Source organism: Hippichthys cyanospilos, chromosome 7, assembly GCF_059441005.1.
Source record: "Hippichthys cyanospilos isolate Australia breed blue-spotted pipefish chromosome 7, RoL_Hcya_1.0, whole genome shotgun sequence".
Lineage (NCBI taxonomy): Eukaryota > Metazoa > Chordata > Actinopteri > Syngnathiformes > Syngnathidae > Hippichthys > Hippichthys cyanospilos.
The window spans coordinates 16,648,433-16,674,625 of record NC_142375.1 but is presented as its reverse complement, the minus strand read 5'-3'; the positions used below and the strand labels follow the sequence as shown (position 1 = coordinate 16,674,625).

Sequence of the window (26,193 nt, the reverse complement as noted above, 5' to 3'; positions counted from 1 at the left end):
GAGGACCAGTAATTTGAAACTGTACAAAACCCTCGGATACAGTATTTATATACGTGAGTAAAACGAATCATCATGGCAGTTTTGCTTGTTTGTAATCTAACTGTCAAAGGCAACAATGGAGTCCGAGCACCTGAGCTTCCGATTTCACAATGCATTAAAAACAACCGCATTTTACCACACTTTGAAGGTCCACTTTAAAGGTAAATATTTGACTGAGCAGATTCGGCTAAGTTCTAACATTAATCTTTATCTTTATTGTGCAAAATCTGCAGGCAAAATAACCATTCCTTAAATAAGCATGTTTGTCATTCTGATGTTTATTCTTGCTCTACCATTTAAGTAATGTTTAAGGCGCATTACTGCGGTGCCTCCAGGTCTCATTCGGTGTTAGCACTGTTGAACAGGTGAAGAACAAACAAGTAAATGATCTCTCATAATAAAATTAACAATACAAAACACAGCCACACACGGACAATGCCAACTCAAAAGTACAATAAAATCTGCATAAATTAGAGACCTAACATTGTTCCAGAGAGGTAATATAAAACTGTACATGACAATACATGTGCAATACATTACAATATTTATTCAAATAAGGCAAAATAGCACCATGGAGTTTAAAAAATGGTTGATTCTCATTTCAAAACCAAAAAGCACACAGCTGTAACAATATAAAATGCTTTTGCAATTAGAAAGTGAATGCAAGCTGACAGATGTTACCTGTGTCAATGTGGTGCCCTCGTGTCTTTTCGTACTCGTCGTGATTTAGTCTTTACAATTATTTATTTATTGAAAACAGTCATCCACATCATTTGAAAAGGAAAATGCAAATTGGTGGACAATTTCAATGTTGTGTGCTTTCCTTTTTTTATACTTCTAAACATTTCTCCTTTAATCATCATGACTAGAACTGCCTCTGACGGACTGTTTCCAAATACTAAAATTCTTTTCCTTTCAAAATCGCCTTCTTCCTCTCATTTATGATTTTTTTTGCCTCTCAACCTCTCTGTCTTGCTGTGTTGAGGTGTACAGAGGAGTTGAATGGGTCTTCTGTCTCTATAGCGGTGTGATCATCCATTCACAGGAAGTTGTTGGTGATCTGACGCTGGTGGTCAAACAAGTCCTCGATATCGGCGCTGTAAGCGTCACCTGAAGGGGATTACACAAAAGCAGATGGAGAAGATATTGCATCATACCCTCCAATATAATATCATGCTCAGTCTCATCTTGAATTTAATCTCATCTTCAATCCCCCACTCAATATGACCTCACCGTCAATCTTGTCTCATTTTCATTTTCATCTCATCTAAAATGACCACCTCCATCATCTGCCCGAATCATCACATCTTCTATCTCGTTTTATCCTAAATCTCATTTTGTCCTTCATTTCATCCCATCCCATCCTCAACCTCATCTAAAGCCGTTTCATATCATCTTCAATTTCAGATCCTCCAATGGCAAAATAATTCTCATCTCGTTTAATCTCATCAGCCATATCCATCTCATCCCCATTTTTATCTCAGTCTCATTTTATCACCAATCCCATCTCATTTTTAATTCCAGATTGTTTTGCATCATATTTCTCATAAAAAAATCCTCATTTTTGAAAATGCACTCCCTCACCACCCCTTCCTATTCATTCCATTCATCCCACCCCCAGTGTCTCATTCCATCTCATCTCTTGTTTTTAAACTCTACCTGCATGGCATCCAAACATGTAGGCGCGCGCTCCATCATATTTACACCGACAGCGGATCACGTTGTTCTTGAAATCAGATTCGGCCATGTCCAAAGATGGGTTGACCTCCACCTGTAAATAAAAGAGAGAATACATCCATAAATATTTGCAGGCAGTGTGTGTGTCTTTCACTCTCAATCTTTTGGTAACTTTACTATACAGTAATAAAGTTGACCCCCCCTAAAGTGCGTTTCTGTTGAGACTAAGCCCAAGGATCTTTTTAATGGTGCGACAGGAGATACAAGTACTTTTAGGAAACAGGCGGCTTTCCGTGAAGAGGCGCAGGATTATTGTTCTCTCTTTTTCGAAATAGCTCAAATTGGGGGTTAAAGAAATGAATGACATCACTTTCCACTGTTATCTCTGTGCGGCGTACAAAAACAGCCGAGGGATTCAGATGACAGTTTTGGTTTGATTCAAGTTGCAGCCTGTCATTAGACTGTAGCCATGCTTGGTTGCCACGACGATGTTTTCCACCCAGTCTGCGCTGCCTGCTGCTATATGAGCAAAGCGCATACTGTAAATTAATGTTCCCCACGCACACATCAAACAGATAATGTGACCACATACTGTCATATTATAAAAACCGACTTTTAATGCCCTGAAGGTGATGGATATATAACCTACATACATAACCTCACTCATAAGTATGATTCTTTTGATTTGGTTTAGACAAAATGAGTCATCCAAGACATCTAAGGATATTAGCACCCTTTTTTTTCAATTAAGTTCAATGAAGTTTTATTATGTCAATGTAAAAAGAGTCTATTTCAGACACCAGTGGAAGTTGTCACTCTTGGACTCGGTATAGACTACTGAGTTTGAACATTACGGTGTTCCCTCGCTACATCACGGATTTTCATTTATGACTGTATTTTTCAGGTTTACATCACTATTTTCTTGCAAATTTATTCACTGTAAAAAGAAATCAGTAACTACTACATGACCATATGTATTGCAGATTCACCGAGCTATTTTTCTGGATACATTTCCCCCGAGTCAGATCAGACAACAAAAGTATAAATTTGATGTATTTTTAAAATTGAACAAAGGAAAAAAGCCAAATGCAGATTATCACAGGTATTTTTTCAAGAACTTAACCCCTGCAATTAAATGAGGGATCACTGTCATCAGGTTCAGTCGGCCAGGGGGGGGTTACAAACTTTTTAAATTTCTGTCTCCATTTTTTTTCAGTGTATTTCTTCAGGTTAAAATGTTTCAAATCAATTCATGTTCAGGATCAATTTACATTTATTATTATATATGGATTTAATTTTTGTTTACCAGCAACAAACGGTTCAGTTGGTCCAAAATATTTGTAGTTTTAAAAAGGATTGAAACATTGTTTTATTTCAGGCACTTTGATGCAGCAAGTTATTTTTTTCTATTTCAGACTAACCTGTAACCTGTATAAACACTGTAAAGAGTAAAGTTTACATTTGTTGAAGGTTTACGTTAAAAAGGTAATGATTTTAGGTATATTTGTACAATTTTCTTAGATATTGATCTTATTTTTAGTCAACACAGCGGAAGGAGGCGTTCAAAACGTTTGCAAAAAATAATAAGAGAGGCACTGGGCTACATCAACGTGACTCATGGCTTCGCACAAATGGTCCTAAAAAGGGCTGCCATTCTCGGTAAAGTCCACACCCAGCCGGTGGAAGAAGCCTGAGCAAGCATCTGCTGCTCCCCCCAGCTCTCCCTTCCTTATGAAATTCATGGCCAGCTGCCGGGTCACATAATCATAAACGTCTACTTTTACATTTGTACAGTACGTGCTTTGATGCCACGTGCGTGCCAGGCTGAAGGTCGCATGCACGTCTGATGAAAGCATCTCTGATAATGCAAACACTTGAAAACTAATTAGAAAGCGTACGCATCATCTATGTGGTGCCACTTAGCTTGCAGGCAAAAATAGAACAAATAACAGAGCGGGAGAACAGATGAATAGGTCAGCGAAGCAGTTTAGGAGCGGACAAGACCAAGCAACTTCAACATAAAAAAAAAAAAAATAATGCTGAGAGTTTACTCGCTGGCCAACAAACTCCACTCTCTCACTAATAGCAGGTCTACTTTCTATATAAAGCCACATTAAATGTACTCGCCTTAAGTACACACACACCCTAGAACAGCATGCATATGGTGCACCTGAATGGCTGAATGCGCAGCCAAGAGCCACTTTGCTACAATTACAGTTGGTTATCGCTTTTATCCCACATGCGCTTGCAGATTTTTAACTTCTTGCTTTTCTGTTTTATTTTGCAACTTGGCACTCATTTTGGGTGTATTGGCCAGATGGGTGAACTTTCATTCATCTTTTTTCTATACGGTTTATAGCGTTGAAGTTCGAAGGGAAGCTGGAGTCGATCCCAGCTGGACACACTGATGACTACTCAAAGACAGAACTAAAACATACACTGTGGATGGACGATAAATTATTCACACACAATCACACTTGAAGTTTATCGTGGGTTACCCAACTGCAAAAGTGCAAATCCGCTACATCAACGGATGACGTTAACACTTTGAGCGCCATTGATGTGAAAAGACGTCAAACACCAAGGAGTGCCATCGTTGTCAATTGACATCAACTGTGGATTTATTTGTGGTAATCGGCTGCTTTGATCATTAAACTGGAAACGTTAATAAAAACACCAACACTGCTCAGTCTCATTACAAGAATTTTGAAAAAAAATTGACTTTTGCACCACATAACAGTTTTAGATTTTTCATCATATTTAGCTTTATTTTGAGTGTGTTTTTAAATTCATTTAGAGTGGGTTTGTTGTTTTTAATGTTTTTTAATATTAGTTTTTTAGTCTATTTTTAAAATTGGATTTAACATTAGTTATGATTTTATAGCTGTATGGAGCAATTGTGAATTGCAAAATTAAAATAAATTCTCTAAGTATTGCATAACAAATTGAATAACAATCCCCAAACAGCTGTTTTAAAGCTGTACAGTATTACTGAAAAAAAAAAAAAAACATCAATTCAAATAAAGAATGAAAACCCATGTATGAAATGAATACATCGTGACAAACCCAAAATGATATTTTCAAAATCATTACAATATAGTTTTGGTTAGTTTTATGGATGTAAATTTTATTTAAGTGAGGATAAGCAGCGATAGAAAATGGATGAATGGATAGTTAAAATTTTTTCAACACTCCTTTTGATTTGATCTTGTTTTTATCTCCGTTTTAGTTCTAGTTATTTCACAGACATATTTTTACTTTTTTAAAAATAATTATTGCTAAAATTAATATTACTTCAATACTTAATCACTCACTTCAATACTTACTTATTGAAATGAATATTGATTATTTTATTACCTTATTACCTCATTTAGAAAGCCATTTTTAAAACCTCCTTTTAGAACACTTGCAAAAAGAAGAAAAAGAAAAAAGTAACTTGGTTCAATCTGGACCCTTAAAAATCTGAAACACATGTCTTCGAGATTGAATGAGGTTGACAATTTTAAACATATTGCAAAACATAAAGGGGGAAAATGCAAACATAAATTAGAAAAAAAAAACGTGTCTATAGACATGCACGTGCCTTTAAGAGGCGTGTCTTGGTCAGATTGAGTTTGACGTGTATGTGTGTGTCTGACCGTGAGCCGTGGCCCAACAACAACTCCAGAGTGAAAGACGTGTACGGACAAAATCCCAAACTAAAAGTGCAGCTTACTGTGCATGTAAAAACTTCAAGGCATTTTTCAATAAAAAAAAATGCATCGTCACCTGGAAGACATATTCACCGGGTCGCACGTCCGTGATGTCAATCCACTGGCAGTCAATGTCATGGCGGTAAGTATCCCAGCAGCCAATTGAGATGCCTTGCTGTCCCATGTTATAGCAGGAATACCGCTTATGGAGACCTGCAAGTCAAAGTGAACATCATAGTATGGGCGCCCTCTACAGTCAACACTGTTGGGTAGTTTTAACGTGATGCATTTCCAAATGACTGACAACGTTTGAAACGTGAAATTTTCTGACCATCGGGGCAGTAGGTGTCCTCCAGACAGAAGCTGGCCTTGTGACCCTCAGCCACCCTGGTTCCATTGAGTGTCAGGAGATCGTAATGGGTAAACACCTCAATGCTGTGGTAGTGCCTGAGAAATGGGAGAGGACCGTAACTACAGTATAGTGTTATGTTACGCAATTCGCTTCTTGCGCATTCTTTTCTTTTGTCTGGAGCAACACATCCTTTCTCAACATTTAACGTAGGATTTCATTTGGCCTTTGGAATTTCAAATTCTAAATATACCATAGGAGGGATACACATCCTGTTGTGCAGCTACAAAAGCGTCACACGGTGGCTTGTTTATCTGTTTGCTGTCGCTCCGTCTCTCGTTATAGAAGCGTTCCCGCAAAAGGCACAAAAGCAAAAGTGGGAAACCAAAGCCAATGTGCTGGCTGCTTGGGGAGGTAGTGATTGAGGCTGGAAGAAACTGGGAGTTCTGCCTTTTTTGTTTTAGAACATAAAACCTCAGCAACTGAAGTCAAGCTGCTCTGAGGTCAGGCTTAGCGCTGATATTAACTATCAGATAATCAATGAGGAAGATGGTGGACCTCAGATTGTTCTTTTTTGCATAAAAACAATTTATTTGCATGTTATTCACAATACAAATACTTGTGGGACTCTAACAGTAACTGTTCAGGTGATTTTTCTTTTATCAATCTTGCTACACTCTTTAACGTGCTGGGTCAAAAATGGACCATTTTTGGTGAAAATTGGAATCGACTCACTTAATCATTGAAAGAAACTGTTGCATTGAACTTATTTAATTCTGTTTTGTCAGATGGTTGTAGACAATAAAGTCATCAAGATCCAAATGCACTGAGTAGATGTAAAAAAATGTTGAGTCAAAACAAAATTTCTTGTTTTTTTACCCAGCAATTATAAGGCATAACTTTTACAATTAATGCCTAATTATCACACATGTCACCTGAAATTGCAATTTTTAGGCCCATGTTTTATTCAAAATTAGTTGGGGTTAAAAAAAAAAACACAATATGGGTCAGAAAGGGACATATTCAACTTTACATATTTTGTACAAAATAACACATTTTTTTGGGACAAAACAATCCAAAACATTGGAGTGTTTTGATACAAAACAATCCCATGTAGGGTCAAATAGGCCAAAGCGGCTGGTTGAGCCATTAAAAAAAAAAAAAAAAAAAAACATTTTTAAGGGTATTTTACTTAATATTTTGTTATTAACATCAATATTTTCACTTCTGTTTCAAGGGTAAACCTTCTCCATTTTATGTCTAATTTTTACATACATCTCCTGCATGAAATCCAATTCATAAACCCCAAACCTGCTTAGTAAATATAGTTGGGTTAAAAAAAAATGGGTGAGAAAGTGAAAAATTCACTATTGGGACTAGCTGACTCCACTTTGTTGGTTGTACTGTTTTGTATAAAATTAGATTGTTTTGTATGAAAACAATCCCATGTTTATGATTGTTCTGTACAAAAAACCCACAAGAAAACAAAATAACAACAATGTTTTGCTACAAAACAACCCAATTGTTGGGTCAAACACATCCAAGTAGCAGGTTGGTCCATCTTTCTAAAATATTTTTGACCCATCAATTTTTAGACATTCTCTAATTCATGTCGAATTTTCACAAATATCTCCTGCTTGAGATACAATTTATAAACCCAAACATGCACTCTAGAAATTTCTGGGTCAAAAAAAGGACAAAAATTGTGTCAAATTGACCCAAGTCAGTCCTTTTTGACCTGAATTGTATACTTTTAATACACCTGTTTTTAGAGTGTATGCAATGTTGTGAGCTCATGATGTTTTAAAGGATCACATTAGGGCGGATAAAAATAGCATCATTACACTTTAGGGCCAGATACAAAATCTTGTTAGGAGGTACTGGTAAAAGTTTGAGGGTTGAGGGATTGTAATGGGCTCGTACCTGTGACACTGATGCCAAATCCAGTTTTCCCTTGAGGCCCGGGGTTGGAAATCAGCACGGCCATTATTCATGATACGAGAGGAAAACCTCAGCAGTCTGCGGTGTCCGTAAGGCCAGTTCATCCTGGCGGCTGAAGAGGAGAGGCAGTTCTCCTCATTGGCACAGGTCAGCAAGTGAAGAGGCCTGTCCTCCAGATAAGACGACTCCTGCAGCAACTGGGCATCCACCACCAGGTCGGGAGCGCCTGGAAGGGGACAAGTGGGAGTTGCATGTCATTACAGTCCAGATATTTGAAAAAAAAAAAAAAAGTGTGATTTTTGCTCACTCTCCACGCAGGTGACTCCAGCGGCTCGGCCTTCGCCACCTCTTGGACAGTAGACGTGTGTGTTTTTGCGACACTGCTGGATGGACAGCTCAGAGCCCACACAATGACTTCCACTCAAGAGGACTTCACGAGCATCGCTGGAGCTCGCCCAGTACCAAGTCTCCTGTATACACATTGGAAAGGAGCGTTTTTGCACAGTTGAATGCTTAAAGGGGAAAAATTTTGCCGGATTTTTGACGGATTTTGCTACTCACAGGACGGCCATTTTACTACCTACAACCAATCACGGCTCACCTGTTTGCTGATTTTTGACATGTGACGTTAACAAGCTAAAACATGATTGGTCGTTACCCGAACACTGAACAACTGTGATGTTGTTTTCAATCGACAGCTATTGACAAACTGCCCGCCCAAGTACTTTTTATTTAATTTTTTTAGTATTTTTGACTTGACTTGCCCTTTAAAAACCAAAGACAGCTGCCTCTCTTTTAAGACTTCAAGCCTTCTTTTTAATAGAATCTATCAGGACATATTATCACATTTTACACTGTTTTTCACAGTTTAAATGCGCCTTTTAAATGCCCCAAGGCAACCACTCTGTCCTTTCCATGAACAGGCCTATTTTCATCTTGTTTTCCCTGAGAATTTCTGCCGATTTCTTTTTGCCTTGCTTTCCCTCTTTTATTTTCAGAGCGCCTGAAGTGGACCTTCGGGAAGCCTATAATTACCTCAGGCCTCGGTAATAACACAGCACAGACACACAAACAGCAGCCCGGAGGGAAGTCAAATGTGACAGTACAAAGGAGAAAGGCCAAGAAAAGGAGTAACGCAAAGGGCGAAATAGGATATTGTCATGAATATTGATAACGCTGATCACCTGATGAGCTCTGGAGGCGAAACCCAAACCAAGCTGTCGGCACACCACCATGGCCTCGTTGATTCCCCAGTTCTCGCTGCAGACCGAGCCCCAGCGCTTGACTCCTCCCGCTTCTATCAGGACCTCCACGCGACCCTCGGATCTGTCTCTGCCTCCGGCAAGTCTCACCTGGAGGAAAAAGAGTTTGTTTTGTATGACTGAACGCCACCAGAGATTGGAGTGTAGAACTGGTGGACGTGTGTCTCTCACGGTGGTTTGCATTCCGGTGTTGGGGACATTGCAGCGAACTGATGCGTCCTGGTTGTGTTTGATGGTGTAAAGGGGAACCCCTTTGGATTGACACTCAGTTAGGGACCTTTCCCTGCCTGTGCACTGAACGCTGTTCATGTGGATGGGACCTGAACCTAGGATGGCCAAATAACATGAATTGTTAGTTTAGGAACACTCAAAAAACTGTTGGAACCAAAATAAATTAAAATAAAAATCGCGTTATTGTGTACAGGTGAAATGGCTAATCCAAGAGGTTGGGTCAAATGAGTAACCCACTGAGTAACCAAACATTTTTAGTTGCTTTACGTTATTATTTTCACCCAACATCTCGGGAGAATTTAAAAACCCAGAGGATTGGGTTGAACTAACCCAAGTGAAGGTTGAGATTCGTCCCACCCAGAATTGGGTTATTTTCACCCAAATATTTTTAGAGTGTAGGTTATTTGATAACTCAAAGTTGCCCATAGATGTGAATGTGAGTCTACTCTTCACAATTCACTCTAAAAACAGCTAGGTCAAAAATAACCCAGTTATGGGCCAAAGGACCGACCCAATGTTTGGGTCATTCTGACACAATTTTATGGGTTGTTTTATTTAAAACCCCCAATTTGGGGGTTGAAAAAAGAAAACATTGTGTCAGTCCTTTTTTTGACCAATCATTTGATCCAACGGTAAAGGTTAATCCAGACGGTTTGGAATAAAACAACCCAATTTTCATTGTTTTTTTTGTTTTTACAACAACTCCATAAAAAGTAGGTCTAACCTGACCCACAGATTAGTCCTTTTTTACCCAGATTTGGTTATTTTTGTACCAACCATTTTGACAATGAAAAAAAAAAGCAGAAATGTATATAAAAAAAATTGGGAATGTGCAAAATTGCTGATTAGATTATAACACATAATCTATTACACTGGAACGTTTGATTGCTATATTTTCTTTATTGTTCCAATAGTATGCATTCATTTTAAAAATAGTCGAGTCAAAAATAGCCCAATTATGCATCAGAAAAGGACCGACCCTATATTTGGTTCAATTTGATCCAACTCTCCACGTTGTTTTGCACAAAAGAACCCCCAAAATTGGTAAGTTGGTGCACATTGCAACCTAAAAAATTGGGTTGTTTTGTTTAAAAAAAAAAAAAAAACACACACACACAAAAATTTGGGTCAAACTGACATTGGGTGGGTCCTTTTCGGCCCACAATTGGGCTTTTTTTTTTTCACCCACCTGTTTTTAGAGTGTATGAGAAGGAGCTGCTTTCAATAACACTATAAATCTATTTTGATGACAGTTTTCTGGAAACAACATTAGCCCAGACCTACAAATAGTTTTACCAACATTCGTCTTGTTATGTTAAAACAATTCATCGGCTCAGTCTGAGCAACAGGCTGTGTCCTTCGGAGACCCAGCCTATTTATTTGTGTCCACTGTAGTGGACATTTGTTTTTGGACTATATCATTTGACTCATGCTAGCTATCCTACTACGTCCTAGTGTGTTCACGTGAGGACATCCCGCACACTTCCAAATACGCCTTATGTGTTTGGATGGGACGCACTGAACTTTGCTCTTTTCCTGAGACAAAATGGACACAACAGTGGACACAAATGAATAAGCTGGATCTCAGAAGGTTCAACATCAGAATAGCATTCCACCAATCCACGGCAAAATAAAGTGGAAAAACATCGGCGCTATACAGATATGTTTCGCGATTCACACTCAGAACTCTGATGCTGCTCATGCAGCAAGTCTATGAGAGCGCCTTTTGTCCAAATCAAGCCTCAGCCAAAAATCTTTGAACTTGCTGAAGTCTGCGAAGGTGTGTGAGGCCAACGTTTTATTTAGCCCTATATTTTTTCACACAAATAGCCACTGATGTCATCAAGCCTTGAGTCAGGTCACTCATCTGAAAGTGCACCACCCATGAGCCCTCCCAGAACTCTAGCAAGGCCCAGACCACTCTCCCGTGTTTGTGCAATATGGCTAAATTGGCCTGAACTTTGACTAGAAACATTTCAGCCCGCATGGGAGGAGAACGTGACATTTACCATCGTCATTATTTAGACATAACACAAGCAAAGCGCCTACTTTAAGAACCCTAAAAGCTTTCCATGAATTACTTCATTAGGGCAAGTGGAGAAAAGGAAATGCTGCCACCCTTGTGGATCATACCGCTGCGTGTTCTCATTTGGCCGGAAAGATAATGGCAGGAAATAGCTTAATTGCAGCAGGAGCTCGGCGAGGAAAATGGGTAGCAAGTTAGTTGCTCGGCTTGTGAAAGTGAGGCCCGTTTGTTTGGAAAAAAATGTTTTTGTTCGCAGGGTTTTCAGCGCCGCCCGCAACAGAAGCAATCCCAAGAGAATGTGTGTGTACTGCGTGCCCGTTTTTCAAGCTTCAGGTGTTCTACTGGCCAAAAAAAAACAACCGGTCATGAGTAGATGCAGTCAACCATCAGCTTCCCGGATACATGCAGCTGTAAAACGTTTGTCAGAGTTTATTTGTCTGCTTGGATTCTGTTTTTCTAAATTCACTGGCAGGCGCTTTCAAAGCACGCATTTAAGTATTCAATTCCAAAGATGTGTTTTTTTTTTTTTTTTTAGAGTCCAGATATCCAATCCCTGTATTTATACCTTTTTCAAATTTGTTCAAGTGTTTGCCAAGAGAAGGGTCTAAAAATGGCTGGTACAAAATAATTGACGTACTAAACTAACGAATTACCTTAGGTAGTTAAATACTCGTGTATTTTATTACTTGAAGTACTAATATGCAATTTCATGCATTTTTAATTTCTAATTTGTACATAAAGTAATCATTTACTTTGGTACTTAACTACCGTAGATAACTGAATACTTTATTGTGTTAGTACATCAGGTAATTGATTATTACTACTTCAGCACCAAGGGTAATTAATTACTTTATTGTGTTGGTGCCTCAAGTAATTGATTAGTACTACAGCACCAAGAGTAGTTGATTACTTAAGTGCTTGGTTACACAAAGTTAACATTAATAAATAAATTAATAAATGATTGAATGAGTTAACTACTTAAAGTCATAGATTTCCTGGTACTGTACTTACTTTCATAAAGGAATCAATTACTTTAATACTTATTTCATTCAGTTCTTGCCATTTTAGACACCTCTTTAGCCAAACACTTGTGAAAAAAAAAAATAGAAGAAAATATTAATTAGGTACCTGGGCTTCAATGTCTGGACAACAAAATAAAAAACATAAAAAACGCACACACACACTCGACGATACATTTTTTGGATTGTGTGAGTTAAAGACAGTGCCATTTAGTCTCATCTTGTTCTCATGGGAATTTAGTCAGATGTCAATGTAGTCAGAAAGTAATGAGCTGTAATTAGTCGAAAAACAACATATTTTGGGACGGCTTAAATCTTTCTCTTGAAATTAATGAATGAAAATAATATGCCCTCATCCTAACGCCCTAACCATAACCACTTGAAAATTATGGGCAAATATAGTGTCAACAGCCGAGCATGTGTGCCATGCAGACGCAGTGACGTTCATGATGCTATAATAAGTTGTTATTATTAGAGTACTTTAAATAAAATGTTTTATATACTGTAGATTTCTTGTCAAAAGGGATATTTATTTGAAGACGACTTGAGAAACCTTGTGTCTTGGTTTGATGATTTTAAAAATAAAGTCACGCAGCACACTGATTAGCACAGTGGCATCAAAGAAGGAATATTCTTGAGTTTTGGCTTTGCTCACTTCTTTCCTCCCGCAGTCCAAAAACATGCAGGCTGGCTTTATTGGAGCCTCTAATTTACCCATTTAGGTGTGAATGTGAGTGGGAAGGGTTGTCGGAGTCAGCTGGGGATAGCTTTTCAAGTACAAAGCAGAAGACTAATTGCTACGACCTTTCGTAATGAGGTGCGATACAATGTGTGCAGTTTTTTTTTTTTTGGTCTTACCCTCTCCCATCTGAGCCCTGGTCAGGGCTTCCTTGGCCGTTCCGAAGCCCAGCTCTCTGCAGACAACGCTTGCGTCGGTGATGTCCCACAAGTGGTCGGCCACCGTGCCCCATTTGCCCTCTTTCAGAACCTCCACGCGACCCTCTCCAAGGCGGGGCCCCGCCTTTAGACGCACGTTGCTCTGGTAGGAAAAGCAGAATGGGTAAACATTTGCTCTTTTGAAACATGTTTTTTTAATTTTAGAATGTTGAGCTTTCCATTTTGATTCTCAAGTTCACTTCTTTTCTTAAATGTTTGTTGACATTTTCTCTCAAAAACCTCTTTGTGGTTTTACCCAAAGCTAAATCGAAGACAAAAAAAGATTGCATTTAAAGAAGACCCTGTCAACTTGGATGGTATGCTTGTCAAATGCACTTCAAATAAATGAACTATACACACATTTAAGGCAATAGTGAAGACCTGAATTGCATCACATGTCAACACTCTACCGCTTTCTGTTTTAAATACAAATATTACAAACATTTTTGGGTATGATGCAATGCAGAAAATAAAATCTACGATAATGATAAATGATAAACAGTGTTGAATGTTATTTCTCTGGCAATGCCAACTTGAAGTGAGTTATGTGCCAAACGGAAGCAGATTATTTTTTGAGTATTACTGTATTTTTTGGATAATAGGCCCCCACAACTTTTTTCTCATGATTTGAGACCTGCAGCTTATAGTCTAGTGTGGCTTATCTGCAGGTTTTTCTTTTTTTTTTGTTAGCCACCAGGAGACAATCCACCTTTTAAGCAAATGTGTGTATCTGTTCATGGTGTCCATTTAAGGAACAACTATGAAATGGAACAAACAGAATGTGAACCAATGGCTGTGGTCAAAAAGAGTTTTACAACTCTATTATAAAAATCTAGAAAAAAAAAATATGTCCAAATTGAATAATAAGGAGCCCCAAACTGACCGAGACTGAGTGTGTTGCCTGTCTTCGGCCGTTACGCGCAAACTGTGCTCCGGGGACACAGCGGACGACGGCATGCATGCCACCAGCACATGGACCATCTCTTCTGCGGAGGGACAGCTGGGCCTGGCACTGGGACAAGGACACCTCCACTCCCTGACACTGCACGCGCTCCACCCAGTAGGCCTTCTTGGTGATTTGTGTCCTCAGTCTGAGAAGAAACATTTGACATCAATTGCAGGCAGGCATGAAAGTGGTGCTTTTTTTTTTTTTTTAAGAATAGAGTGTACCTGGATGATGGATCTGCGAGTTTGGAGTCCCACAATTTCCTGAAAGACAACAGCAGCGAATAAATACACAAAGGCCCTTGAATTGACTGTTTTCAATCATCCTCATTTCATACAAGCATACTTAGGCATTCATCTGTATTTGTGGAAGAACTAAAATATTTCCTCTCTAAATGTTTCCTGTTGTGCAGTTTTGGTTTGGTCATACATGGTGTTTATGTCTATAGAAGTATGTCTGGGACATCTGTGTGGGATTTAAAAATGTTCAAATATGAATAGGCTACATCAATCTTGAAGTCCAATTATATAGTAGAGGGAACACAAGAATACATCACGAGGCACTACATTTACATGAGCACACACTAACCAATATGTCATATATTAAACTATTTTAACTCGTATTTTGTGTCCAACGCTTGTACATACACACCGGCTGAAGCTGTCATGTGTCAAAAAAAAAGAACGAGTGGAAACATATAAGGTTTCATAAGCCAGAGAGGGCCTGGAAAGTGTCATTTTGTCACGCACACTCACACTAAAGTTGACCGCTTGCATCCACGAGCCCCACCACAAGCAGGTGCAGCCTCACGAACACCCTTTGTGAATTCAGTGAGTCAGAACACCCAGGATATATAACAAGTGTATCCTTCAGAGGAAGAGTTAGTTCCCTGCGCCACTAGACCAGTGATGCAAAGGTAAATATTGGGCAAACTAAAGTGGGAGATGGCTCGTGACGGTTACTAAATCAGGAATTGCCATGCAGACAAACTCCTTTGATGCCATGATTGCTCTGACACATCCAGAACAAAGATTTGTTGTTTCAGCAAAGTTATAAAGAGTGCTGTATAACTACAAGACTGCCACAGCAAAAATAGAAAAAAAATAATTGTAGAACATCGTATTTGCTTGTTTGGGTCTTGGCATGGTTTTCAATCTTCGTGTGTGGGGTTTCTGCTTTTTTGGATTCCTACTCCGTTTTTAAAAACAGGCATGTTATTTCATTTAAGAGTAGACTTTATACAGATCTGATTGGCTGGATTGGATGGGCAGACATTTTGCAATTTATGCAAAATCAACTATCGGTTGTAATGCCGTGATTACATTTGTGACGTTATTAATTTGGCCAGTAACACAAAGCATTACAGCAAACACAAGCATTTTCATATCAGGGGCATTCGATGCTGTCATTGTGATTTGTCTAAGGTTTCTCAGCAAATACAGTAAATTTTGACATTTGTTATTTTTTTATTAATTCATTTAACCATAGGTAATATTTTTATTAATTCTTTTTATGGTAATATAATATATTTATATATTATATATTTAAATATATTTATATATTTATATATATTTAAATAATATTTAATTTAATATTTTTTACCTTCATCACTCAAAATATTCCGGGACATAACAGCTATCCATATATCATTATTATTATTATTATTATTATTATTATTATTATTATTATTAGTAGTAGTAGTAGTAGTAGTAGTAGTAGTAGTAGTAGTAGTATTTAAACCCTCTTTGGACAATTAAAGTCCAAAAAATGGACAAATACCACCAAAGTGTTAATGTTATGTCTCTAGGAGCAGGCGCCTGTTTGGTTACACTACAAATATTTCTTTGAATTAGTTTTGTATTTTGGTGCTAATTTACCATTTTACTGTGACTAGTGCTAGTGGTGGTCCAGGAATTTTACCTAAGCTTGTATGCTCAAACTTGCAAAAAAAAAAAAAAAGAAAACTAAACCTACCACCACCAACTATTTATTAAGTACAATTGATTTTCCATATTATAGCCTGATATCAATTCATAAATGTCATGAGTTTACTGCTATGGAATTGATTTAAATTATTGTGGCTTTTATCAGGTTGTGTTCAATAATATACATTGTCAACTAAAATATTCTTGACAATAACGGGTGAGCCATGATCGGTCATTAACTGAGGCCAAAGAAAATACAAAGAAAATTGCACCGATTTTTTTTCCATTGACTTCCACTGAATCCGTACCCAGTCCTACCATACATAATAATGACTTGACTTTCGCTACAAGCTCTTTATGTAGATGACATTTTGTGGCGTCAGCCTATGCATTCTGATGAAGATGTTTCGTAACCTGGCAGTTGAGCAACAATTGAGGCAGTAGGGGGTGGTGTTAGTCGATGGGATTCAGAAGGGTGAGGTTAGTGGGAAGGAGGAGGAGGTGAGAGTCACTTGTATAATTGCCTGCTGTGCTTGGCAGTGTCTGCTGTGTGGTCGACTCGAGCGCTAGCATGTTGGTTCACACACACCAGACGTGGAAATATGCACGTACATATCAACTTTCCCTCTGTCGCCGCCTATTTAAAAAGCCTTTAAAGCCCAAAGCGACACCATTACCCAACGTCGTGTGAGAGTGATGTAAGCGTCTCTGTGAACTTTTAATAGTATTCACCAAACCTCAAACAAATCTCTCTTTTTTTTGGGTTCATGTCTAGATATATTCCGCGTGGCTATCTTTGTAAGGTACGAGAGTGGAAGAAAAGGAAAAAAAAAAAACGCAACATCAGCAGTAAAATGTTTTCTGGTTCTTAAATTGAAGAGGCCTGGCCCCCCTTTATGCAAGCCTGACCGCACAATTCCAAAAGCAAGATTGGAAAGAGCAGCTCAGCGTCAAACGAGAAGAAATAACCTGTTATTATGCAGCACTAGCATGAAGCTGCCTGAAAGGAACAATTGGCTGTGTCAAGTGGTGGCAGGTCTGACTGACTCCATGCACACGTGCACCACACCGAGCAAAATCACAAAGCATTTATTTTTTTAACCATAATGTTAAATTTCATATATTTCACAAAACAAGATGAAAGCGAACCCGAAAGAAATTGCTGGGCAGCACCATTTGTTGGAAGCAGTGCAAGAAAAAAAAGAAACACAACAACCACCTAACTCAGCCAACAGCAGCAAGGTCTATCATTTCAACTTTCTGAATTAAAGGAACAATTAGATTATAATTAAAACTCTTTCACTGCCATTGATGAGTATACTTGTCAAAAACATTTTCAATGGGCAGAAGGATGTTTGATATTACTCCACTGTAAATTTCAATTTGGGAAACAACATTACTAATGCACAATTGCCAGTAGATGTCATCAATGTCCCACATAGTATATGAGATTAGCACAGTTTGAGAGTCCACTCTTGATAGTGTCAAAACGCTGTCAAATGTCTGACAGTGAATGAATCAAAGCACCGCAAATTGACATGAAATAAACCCACAATTGATAACTGAGTGATAACTAAGTGGTCGTGCCATGTGAACATGAACATGTGACCATGTGGGTGAAATTTCAGCTCCCTAGTGTCTCCTTTAAATGCTCTCCCTTTGATGTGAATTGCCAGCGATGTAAAAATCAAAGGACTGGACCAAAATGCTGCACAAGGGCAAAGTTAAATCCAGTCTGTATGTTATTCAGTGAGTCATGAGCCCTCAAAATCCCGAGTGTCAGAAGAATCATTGTCACAGCGCCTGTGAAACACATCTAAGAAATAGCCTCAAACAAATATTGATCTCAAATAAGTTGACCAACTTTACCAAAAGTCATCACAAGACTCATTTGTGTTTGGTCCAAAACAAAGTTAGCTTTACAAGAAAGTGTTACTTTAGGCGCATCCTCCCGAGCGACCTGACATCTTGCAACTACGTACATATTGGCGAATGCCGCATTCTCCTTGAAAAGTGCCCCAAGGGGTATTTACAACACCCATTTTCGAGCATATCGTTTTGGTTTTAATGGTCTTTCTGACGATAACATAAAACATCATTTTTCTGAGGCTGAAAATTCAGTGCCTTCACAGTCAGAATGAATCACCCACAAATACTTTTAGATGGATCAGCTGCAAAGACGTTCTTTGAGATCCGTCCATCCTTTTTCTATCCTACTTATGATGACGGTAATTAGAGAGTGAGCTGTTTCTAGTTATTACTATTGGTGCTAGACAAGTTGAGCGTGTGTCTTATTGGCAAGCTGCGGTGCAGGGCGAGGACAAGGGGTAATTATTGGCGACAGATGGCACATTGCAGACCAGCGGTCAGTCTCGTTGTGCGACTAGCCAGGCTGGAAAAAGACCTCTGTGGGCAGCCACACAGAGGACTGTTTGCATGCGCGCATTGGCATGCGTATTTGTGTGCCTACATGGATTTGGTTTATGAAAAGTCTTGTAAGATGCTTTTCTATGCAGGATGGGGGGAGGAGTTAGGCACCAAATTCACTTATGGATTAGACTGTTTGCAAATCGGTGATTTAAAAAAAATGTAAAAATACGTCTTTGGGATTGCACGAGATAATTTTGCTTGTCGATCACTTTTTGACTTTTCAGATTCGATTACTTGTAGTTGCGAATAGCCTCAAGGCAAAAAATATCATATATAAGTCCAAGATCATATAAACTAAACAAAACTAAACATAAACATACTAAATTAAACATATAAACAGTGTACATTGTAAATACTGAGTTTTCCCATGACAACACGCGACATTAAATAGGGAAATGTAAGAATGTCTTCAATTTAGAAATGATTAAAAATGTATTATTATGGAAAGTCTTTTTTTTATTTAAAAGAAAGTTATATAAAGTTATATAAGTTAAAATATAAATACTTGGGATAGAATAGACTCTCAAAAATGAAATGATGTCTTTATGATTGGCTGAGTTGTTAAAAACAAACTTTTGTTTTTAGCATTATTATTAAAAACACACTTTCAATTAAGTGGCAAAATTTGTCACTTGTAATCTAATTACGTTACTTTTTATAGCAAAGTAACTAAGTTACTTTTTAGAGTTACCAAACATAGTAAACTACACATCATACAAATATTTTTTTCTTTTACATCCTGCGGCAGACATGAACTTATTGACTATCAGTTTGGTCAAAATTGATAATTGACGTCAATAGCCGTCAGCGGCAGTGACTGGGTTAAGAACACACTCCCTTGGATTCTTATCAAGGCCCGCATTGAAGCCCAGTCAGCCATTGGGCCAGACAGTCTTGGTGGACAGTTGGCTTTGGCTAATACCGCAACGGACGAGTCATGCCAAGTGTGGTCGTTCTAACGGTAGCAGTTGTGGTCGCCAACCCCGAGAAGGATGGAACAGCGTTTCAGGCATGGGAGCGACTAGTCCGCAAAAGGAAGTGCCTACGACCACACTTTTCCATCCCTTTCATAGCCTGCGCGTGTGTGTGTGTGTGCACGTGCCTGCTCACACACATACACTCGCACACACACACACGCACGCACGCGCACACAGAGTCACCCTGAGTCACTCACCTGTAGGCGTTTTGATCAAACGCCTCGGCAGAAGGGAATCCCAACGTGCCGCAGACGACGCGGCTGCTGCTGAGGTCCCAGCCGTGACTACACACATGACGCCATTTCCCAGCGTGCTTCACTTCCAGCACGCCCTCCGTCACCAGACCGCCGCGGCTGCCGGATAGGACGGGTCGGAGACGGGCTTCGGCCACCTGAACACTGTCACCACTCTGGAAATGGGAAAAGTTGGAGTTAGGCTCCATAGTTTTTTTTTTTTTTTTCATCCTCAACAAAGCTTCTTAATTAGAAACTGCTTTTGTCTCGGATAATCCACCCTAAAACAGGATGGTGTCATTCAAAGAAATTCAACACAAGTGACTGTCAAATCCAGTTACTCACGTAATTACAGAGGCTAATTGGCCACAGCTGCATGCGTGTATCGAAGAACAGTTGGGTTAAAAATAACCCAATTATGGGTCCAAAAGTGACTGACCTAATATTGGGGTTAATTTGACCTAACTTTCTGTGATTTGCACAAAGCAACTGCAAAATGAGGTCGTTTTGTTCAAGACAGTCTCGAAAATTTGGTTGTTTTGTATGGAACGACACAAAAAGTGGCCATATTTTGACAAAGAAGCATTTTTGGTGGAAAAAAAAAGACGTAAAACAGAGTGCGGCTACAACCGTGTCTCATTTGTTAAACCTTGCAACTACATTGTCTGGTGGTATCTCTCTGCATATTTTATTCAGTAACTCCCCCTTGCCAGACAATTGCGTCCAGAAAGACAATGCTTAGGTACAAAAATGTACTTTTTTTTGCCAAAAATAACTCAATTAATTGTCAGAAAAAGGACCAACCCAATAATTACAATTTTGATGCAAAAAATTGGTTATTTTGTAGAAAAATTAGATTGTTTTGTATATTTTGAAAGATTTCATATCCTCTAAAAATTATGGGTCCAAAAAGGACCGACCTAATATATGGGTTAAATTGACCCAACTTTCTGTGTTTTGCACAAAGCAACCACAAAAGATATAAAAATGTGGGTTGTTTTGTGTAAAACAACTCAGAAAGTTGAGTCAAAGTTTTTTTTGACCCATAAATGGTTTCTTTTTGAGCAAACTGTTTTTAGAATATATGAAATATACCAAAATAAAATAATAGAACATTTTTGAAATGGGTCAGTCTAAAACAATTTATAAGCATATTTAATTTAAATAGAAAAAAATAACTGCTCCTGTCACTGCATTACCCAATATTTGTGTCAATTTTACCCACCTTTCTGGGTCGTTTCAAACAAAATAATGCCAAAAATGATACGTTTTGTACCAGACAACCTCAATAATTTGGTTATTTTGTATAAAACAACCCAAAAAGTTGTGTCAAATTGACACAAATATTGGGTAAATTCTGCAATTTTCATTGTCCAAATCTTGGATCAATCCTTTTTGACCCAAAATGGGCTTATTTCTGACCCACCTGTTGCAAAGAAGTCATTCTAACACAATTTAGCAATAAGTAGCTTCATGTTCCAATTACTTTGCTCTTAATTTGAAAAGAAAACGAGCTGCCCTTGTCACAGAATTTAAAATGTTAAATTGGATTTGCTTATACCTGCAGAAATTGTTAAAATGTAAGGTACCCCCTGAAATGTCGCATGTAGCCCCATTTGAGAACCACTGCTTTTAGTAATCCATTTGTGGCTTTCAAGTACAATCAACAGTAATGGATCCCATTAGTAAAATGTCATGGCACTCCGAATACAACATTTTTATAATGTAAAATACTGTGTATGTGTTTTACCTGAATGTATTGGGTATCTGTCTCCAGCCCCATATCTGGATAAACAGGATCTGGTTCGATATGGTTTCCACTATACGGTTGCTGCCTCTCAGGCTGGGGCGGGGGGTACGTCTGCCTATCGGGCTCTCTCTCCGGCTGGCGCCTTGATGCAGGCGGTCCTCTTCTCGGCGTCTCCTCCTCCCGCCTTTGCGTGGTGCTGGCTGCCGGCTGAGATGATGATACCTGCTGCCCTCTATACCTTCGTGGGATCTGTATCTCATGGCCGTTCTCCTGCGGTGAGATCCTGTTGCGGCGCGAGGAGGGCGGGTTGCGGTGGAGTGCGATCTCGTGGCCTCGACTGAGAGGAGAGGGGACATTAGATGAGGCCGGTGCCGGAGCTGGCTGCTGGGGGGTTCTCTGTCTCGGTTGTCTTTGCTCAGGTCTGGAGGGGGGTGGGCTCTCCCCTCCAGAGGCGCCGGGCCTTCTTTCGGGGCTACAAATGATCCCCAGGTCCTCGGAATGGGTACAGTCATGGACTCCCCATCCATTGGAGCCGCACTCTGCAATGGAGCGCTCATGGCCTCTGCAGTTCACATTGTCCAACCAAATCTGGCCTGGATAACAGAGCGTGGGGAGAAGGTTACACACTAACTATATACTCTTGAGACCCAGCCCATTTATTTGTGTCCACTGTTGCGGAGGAGACCTAAAGTTGATACTAAAACCAATATTGGTATCATATCAGGACCAACGGGTTAGCATCCATCTTTTATATTTATTTATTTACTATTATGGGTCCCTCACGTGATCCTTTTTTAGCGCATGCTCATGGGATGCATGCTATAGCTGTAATCATCTCTATTTTCAGTATTTTGGAGCACAGTTTATTGACTCTTACATATTGTGAATCCTAGTTTTAGGTTTGCCTGAGTTTAGTCCTGCTTTGATTACAAATCCAATTATCTGTCAGATTCCCCATTTTTCTTTATTTGTATTTTGTTATTATTATTCTAGCTAATTGTAGAACTTTATATTATCAATCATGTCATGGTTAAGAACCTAACAGGAAACTTTAATTTGTGAAAAAAAAGTTATTAATAGGACAAATTGAATTACATGGCTGTTTTATGAACCTAAAACTTGGTATTGGTATCGGTGATATTGACAGCGGTAGTTACTTGGTATCGATCGATTCCAAATCTTAAGTACAGGGATGTCCAAACTTTTTTCATTGATGGACGCATGTATAAACATACTGTAGAAAGATTTAAGGGCCATGTATTTTTATTTCATTTTTTTTCTTTAGCTTATTGAACTGTAAAAGTTAATCAGTCAAGCAAATACTGTACATATTGTCTACATAGTGTTATCCAAAAAGAATATTTCTACATCAAAGAATTCTGTTAAAGGTGATGAGGTGTGTTTTTTTTTTTTCATACTTCTAACGGTGTCTAACATTTAACCTTTTTAGAACTTTTAAATGTCATTGTGGGCCATGTGAAAAACATGTTTTTAGCATATGCTGCAGCAAAAATGTGGATGGCGGGCTGCAAACGGCCCCCTGGCTAGTCTTAGCGAGAGCGCACAAAGCACCTCAAGACGCCCTCTCCTGACCACAATAGAACTTCATAAATTAGCCTGAATAAGTCAAAATATATAGACCAAAAACTAATGTCTACTACAGGGGACACAAATGATTGGGCTGACTCCCAGGACTATATTGGAACCATATCTCAAGACTGGGCAGGACATACCTTGTCCCTGACCAAATTTGCTACTGTGCGCCCAGGTAAGACTGTTTTGGAAGCCAAGCTGTCTGCACACCACATTAGCCAGGTTGAGATCCACCTGGTCGTCACACACTGTGCCCCACACGCCATTGTGGAACACCTCCAGACGGCCTTCGTTGGCATCTCGGCGGCCTGTACCCGCAAGCCGCACCTTCACTTCTTGCGCAGGCAGCTCAGAGGGGTAAAGAAGAAGCAGCAGGAAGACGGTGGATAGGGAGCTGAGGAACAGCATCCTTCAACAGGGAGTGATGAAAGACAAGCATTCACTTTAGACGATGACGGGCAACGAGATGGAAACACCGCAAAATTCCTTGAAATCATTCAAAGCCTTATTGACATTCCTTCCTTTGACAGAGCATATAATTAGAAATTACTCCTCTCTCCCTAATGTGGCATTCGGAGTTTATAGATGGTTTTATTTGGAATGTTTATTGACGCTGAGAGTGATCCAAAGGAGCGTGAGCAGGTTGAGAAACGGATTCAAAAACAGTCTGAACCATTTGGGCTAAGAGGGCTAACAGAGCTAAAAGTAGTCCCTCCATCCAGCCAAAGAAAACGTTGGCTTTCCACAAACCCTCTAGTTTGGCTGCGTGCAATCCGCCAGCAGACACAAAAGCAAACAAACACCATCGTGAAAATGTTGTCAACAGCACCTATGTTATCTTTAGAAGTGATTATGAAAAGCTTTTTTTTTTCATAGTTATATAGGATGAGCTATACCAGGGTAGGATCTGTTTCTAATTCACTACTAAAATCATAAGTAACCTCCACTAATACCTATATCATTACATTTTCTGGAGGAAAACTATGATTAAAAAAAAAAAAAATATATATATATATATATATATATATATATATATATTATTAAAAAAAAAAATCAAAAGCCCCTGCTGCTCCAATGTTGTAAATGAACTCTAAAGATGAATCTTTGCAAGAGCAAGTAGGATAAAGAGGAACTCACCTGACAAAAAAAATAAAATAAGAGTGATGAGGAACTCACCTATCTGTTGTTCTCAACCTGGAGTCACTGGGAGGAAAGGAGTGAGGGAGCAACGGATGAAAAAAGCAATGACTTTTGCTCCCTCTGTCCCTCTATTCTCCACATTTCCCTCCCTCTTCCATTTTTGTCACTCCCTCGGATGGAGAATTTCATCCCTCCCTTCAATTTTGCTCGTTATACTTCTCACGTGTTTAATCGATTCATTTACAAAACGCCTTACAGACAAAACATTCAAATATGCTGTATAAATTTTTCCAGTTATACAACTATTGGTGCTTCTTTAAGCTTATTCTATGTGTATTTTATTGTATAACCCCCCCCCCCCCCCCCCCCACACACACACACACACACACACACACTTTCAGAAGGGTCACATGATCTGTGTACACGTGAGTTTGTTAACTTATACAAGTTCATGTTTTTGTACATTGCTCACGCTCTCCTATATGTGCTTCTTTCAGGTCCTCAATTACACTAAATCACTCAGGTGAAACTTTAAATGCTACTTCCCTCCCATGCTATGTGTTTATCCCACGCAATGATAAAAACACACAAAGTACACTTCAAGAGAAACAATGTAAACAGAGACATGCTCACACCAAGGGGGCTTGGCACTGTCATGCAAGGACAATGGTGGTAGGGGTAGTTTTGGAAATCAGCTGTTATAAAATGTCCCCCCACCCCCACCCCCACCCACTTTATATGACGTTTAACACAAGTTTAGAAGTCGTGGCACCTCTCTACATAAGTCCTGTTTTGAGTTATAAATCACAAAATCATTTCATCTTGATAGGACTTGTGGTATTCCACTGTGTTTCTGATATTTGTGTATCGGGATAAATAAGTTAGAATTTAGAAACATGTAAGTGTAATGAAATAAACGTTTGTCACCTTGCGGCTTTCAATCTCTCTGGCAGTGTCAACTTTCAATGGGATTCTCATCTATTGAACCTCAGATATCCCCTAAATTTCCCAGGAAATAGTACTAGTAAAATGTTTAGTATTTTGAAATTTGAATGCGTATGTTGACGTTGCTCACTGTATTCAAAGAACCACAATGGGGATGACACCCACTGGATAAAAATGGGGCTCAAGTGCCCCCTCTAGCGTCGAAAACAAATAAACAATAAACCAGTCGCAATTTACATTTATAAAATCCCAATCCTTAATGGAGAAATTGGGTTTGAAAAATGTCGTGGCAAGGGACGAAATGATCAAAACAGTGCAACTCTCTGTTAAATGGTGGGAATAGTATTTCCATGATTTCCAATACTATTGGAGTCTAGAGCATTGCTTCTAAATATTCTTTCAATGGTACCAACTTCATTTTTACTTTTCAGCCAAATACCCCTGAACCAGAGCGACCATCTTAATGTGTCATTTGTTAGATTGTTTATACTTAGGATTTACATTTGTAGTGATCTCTTGGAGATTTTTTTATTTTCTTTTTTACACTACATTATGTATTACGTTTTTGATTGTAAGGAAAGTACTATTTTATCAATCAAAACAGCATATGGACGTCAACAGCTACTCAGTATTCTTTATTTTGAATCTTTGACCTGTCAATGAATGGACCTAAAAAGTCAACATTGTTGATTCAGATTTTCCGCAGTTTAAGAGTGATGGGAAACAAGGGTGAAAATTGCAGATGGATTAGTTTTCCTCAGAGCTTGCTACACTTTGGCTCAAAGAGTGCGGAGTGGCTCGGGTAGCATCAAACCTAAATTTGAAACATAGTGACCACTCCAGAATCCACATAAAATCACTATCGAGAATGTTTTGTTGAAAAAAAAAAAAGACATTCCACAATTATGCTTATTGTATTGTATTATTGAAGTGATTTCAGGAGGAATGAGTTTTATCATGAAGTTGAAAGTGGTCCAACAAAATGTGAGTGTTTTTTTCTTTCCCAGCAATAAATGAAAATGATAAGGTTGCTGACACTGCAAATAGAACAGAAACCCACTAAAATACAATCATCTGTCTTA

General features: G+C 38.9%; 1 protein-coding gene across 1 annotated transcript; it reads right to left on the bottom strand.

Annotated features, from left to right (window-relative positions):
• Positions 1 to 297: 297 nt before the first annotated feature.
• Positions 298 to 24,276, bottom strand: LOC148421310 (lysyl oxidase homolog 4-like). Its single transcript, XM_088420288.1, has 15 exons — positions 24,203 to 24,276; positions 23,167 to 23,435; positions 21,434 to 22,026; positions 19,648 to 19,859; positions 14,343 to 14,381; positions 14,056 to 14,263; positions 13,095 to 13,275; positions 9,132 to 9,286; positions 8,883 to 9,050; positions 8,006 to 8,168; positions 7,681 to 7,924; positions 5,740 to 5,855; positions 5,485 to 5,621; positions 1,699 to 1,810; positions 298 to 1,149 (listed from the first exon to the last, which is right to left on the bottom strand). Exons 2-15 carry the CDS (start codon positions 23,432 to 23,434, stop codon positions 1,079 to 1,081), a joined length of 2,667 nt encoding a protein of 888 aa, XP_088276414.1. The 5' UTR covers position 23,435; positions 24,203 to 24,276; the 3' UTR covers positions 298 to 1,078.
• Between the last annotated feature and the right edge of the window lie 1,917 nt (positions 24,277 to 26,193).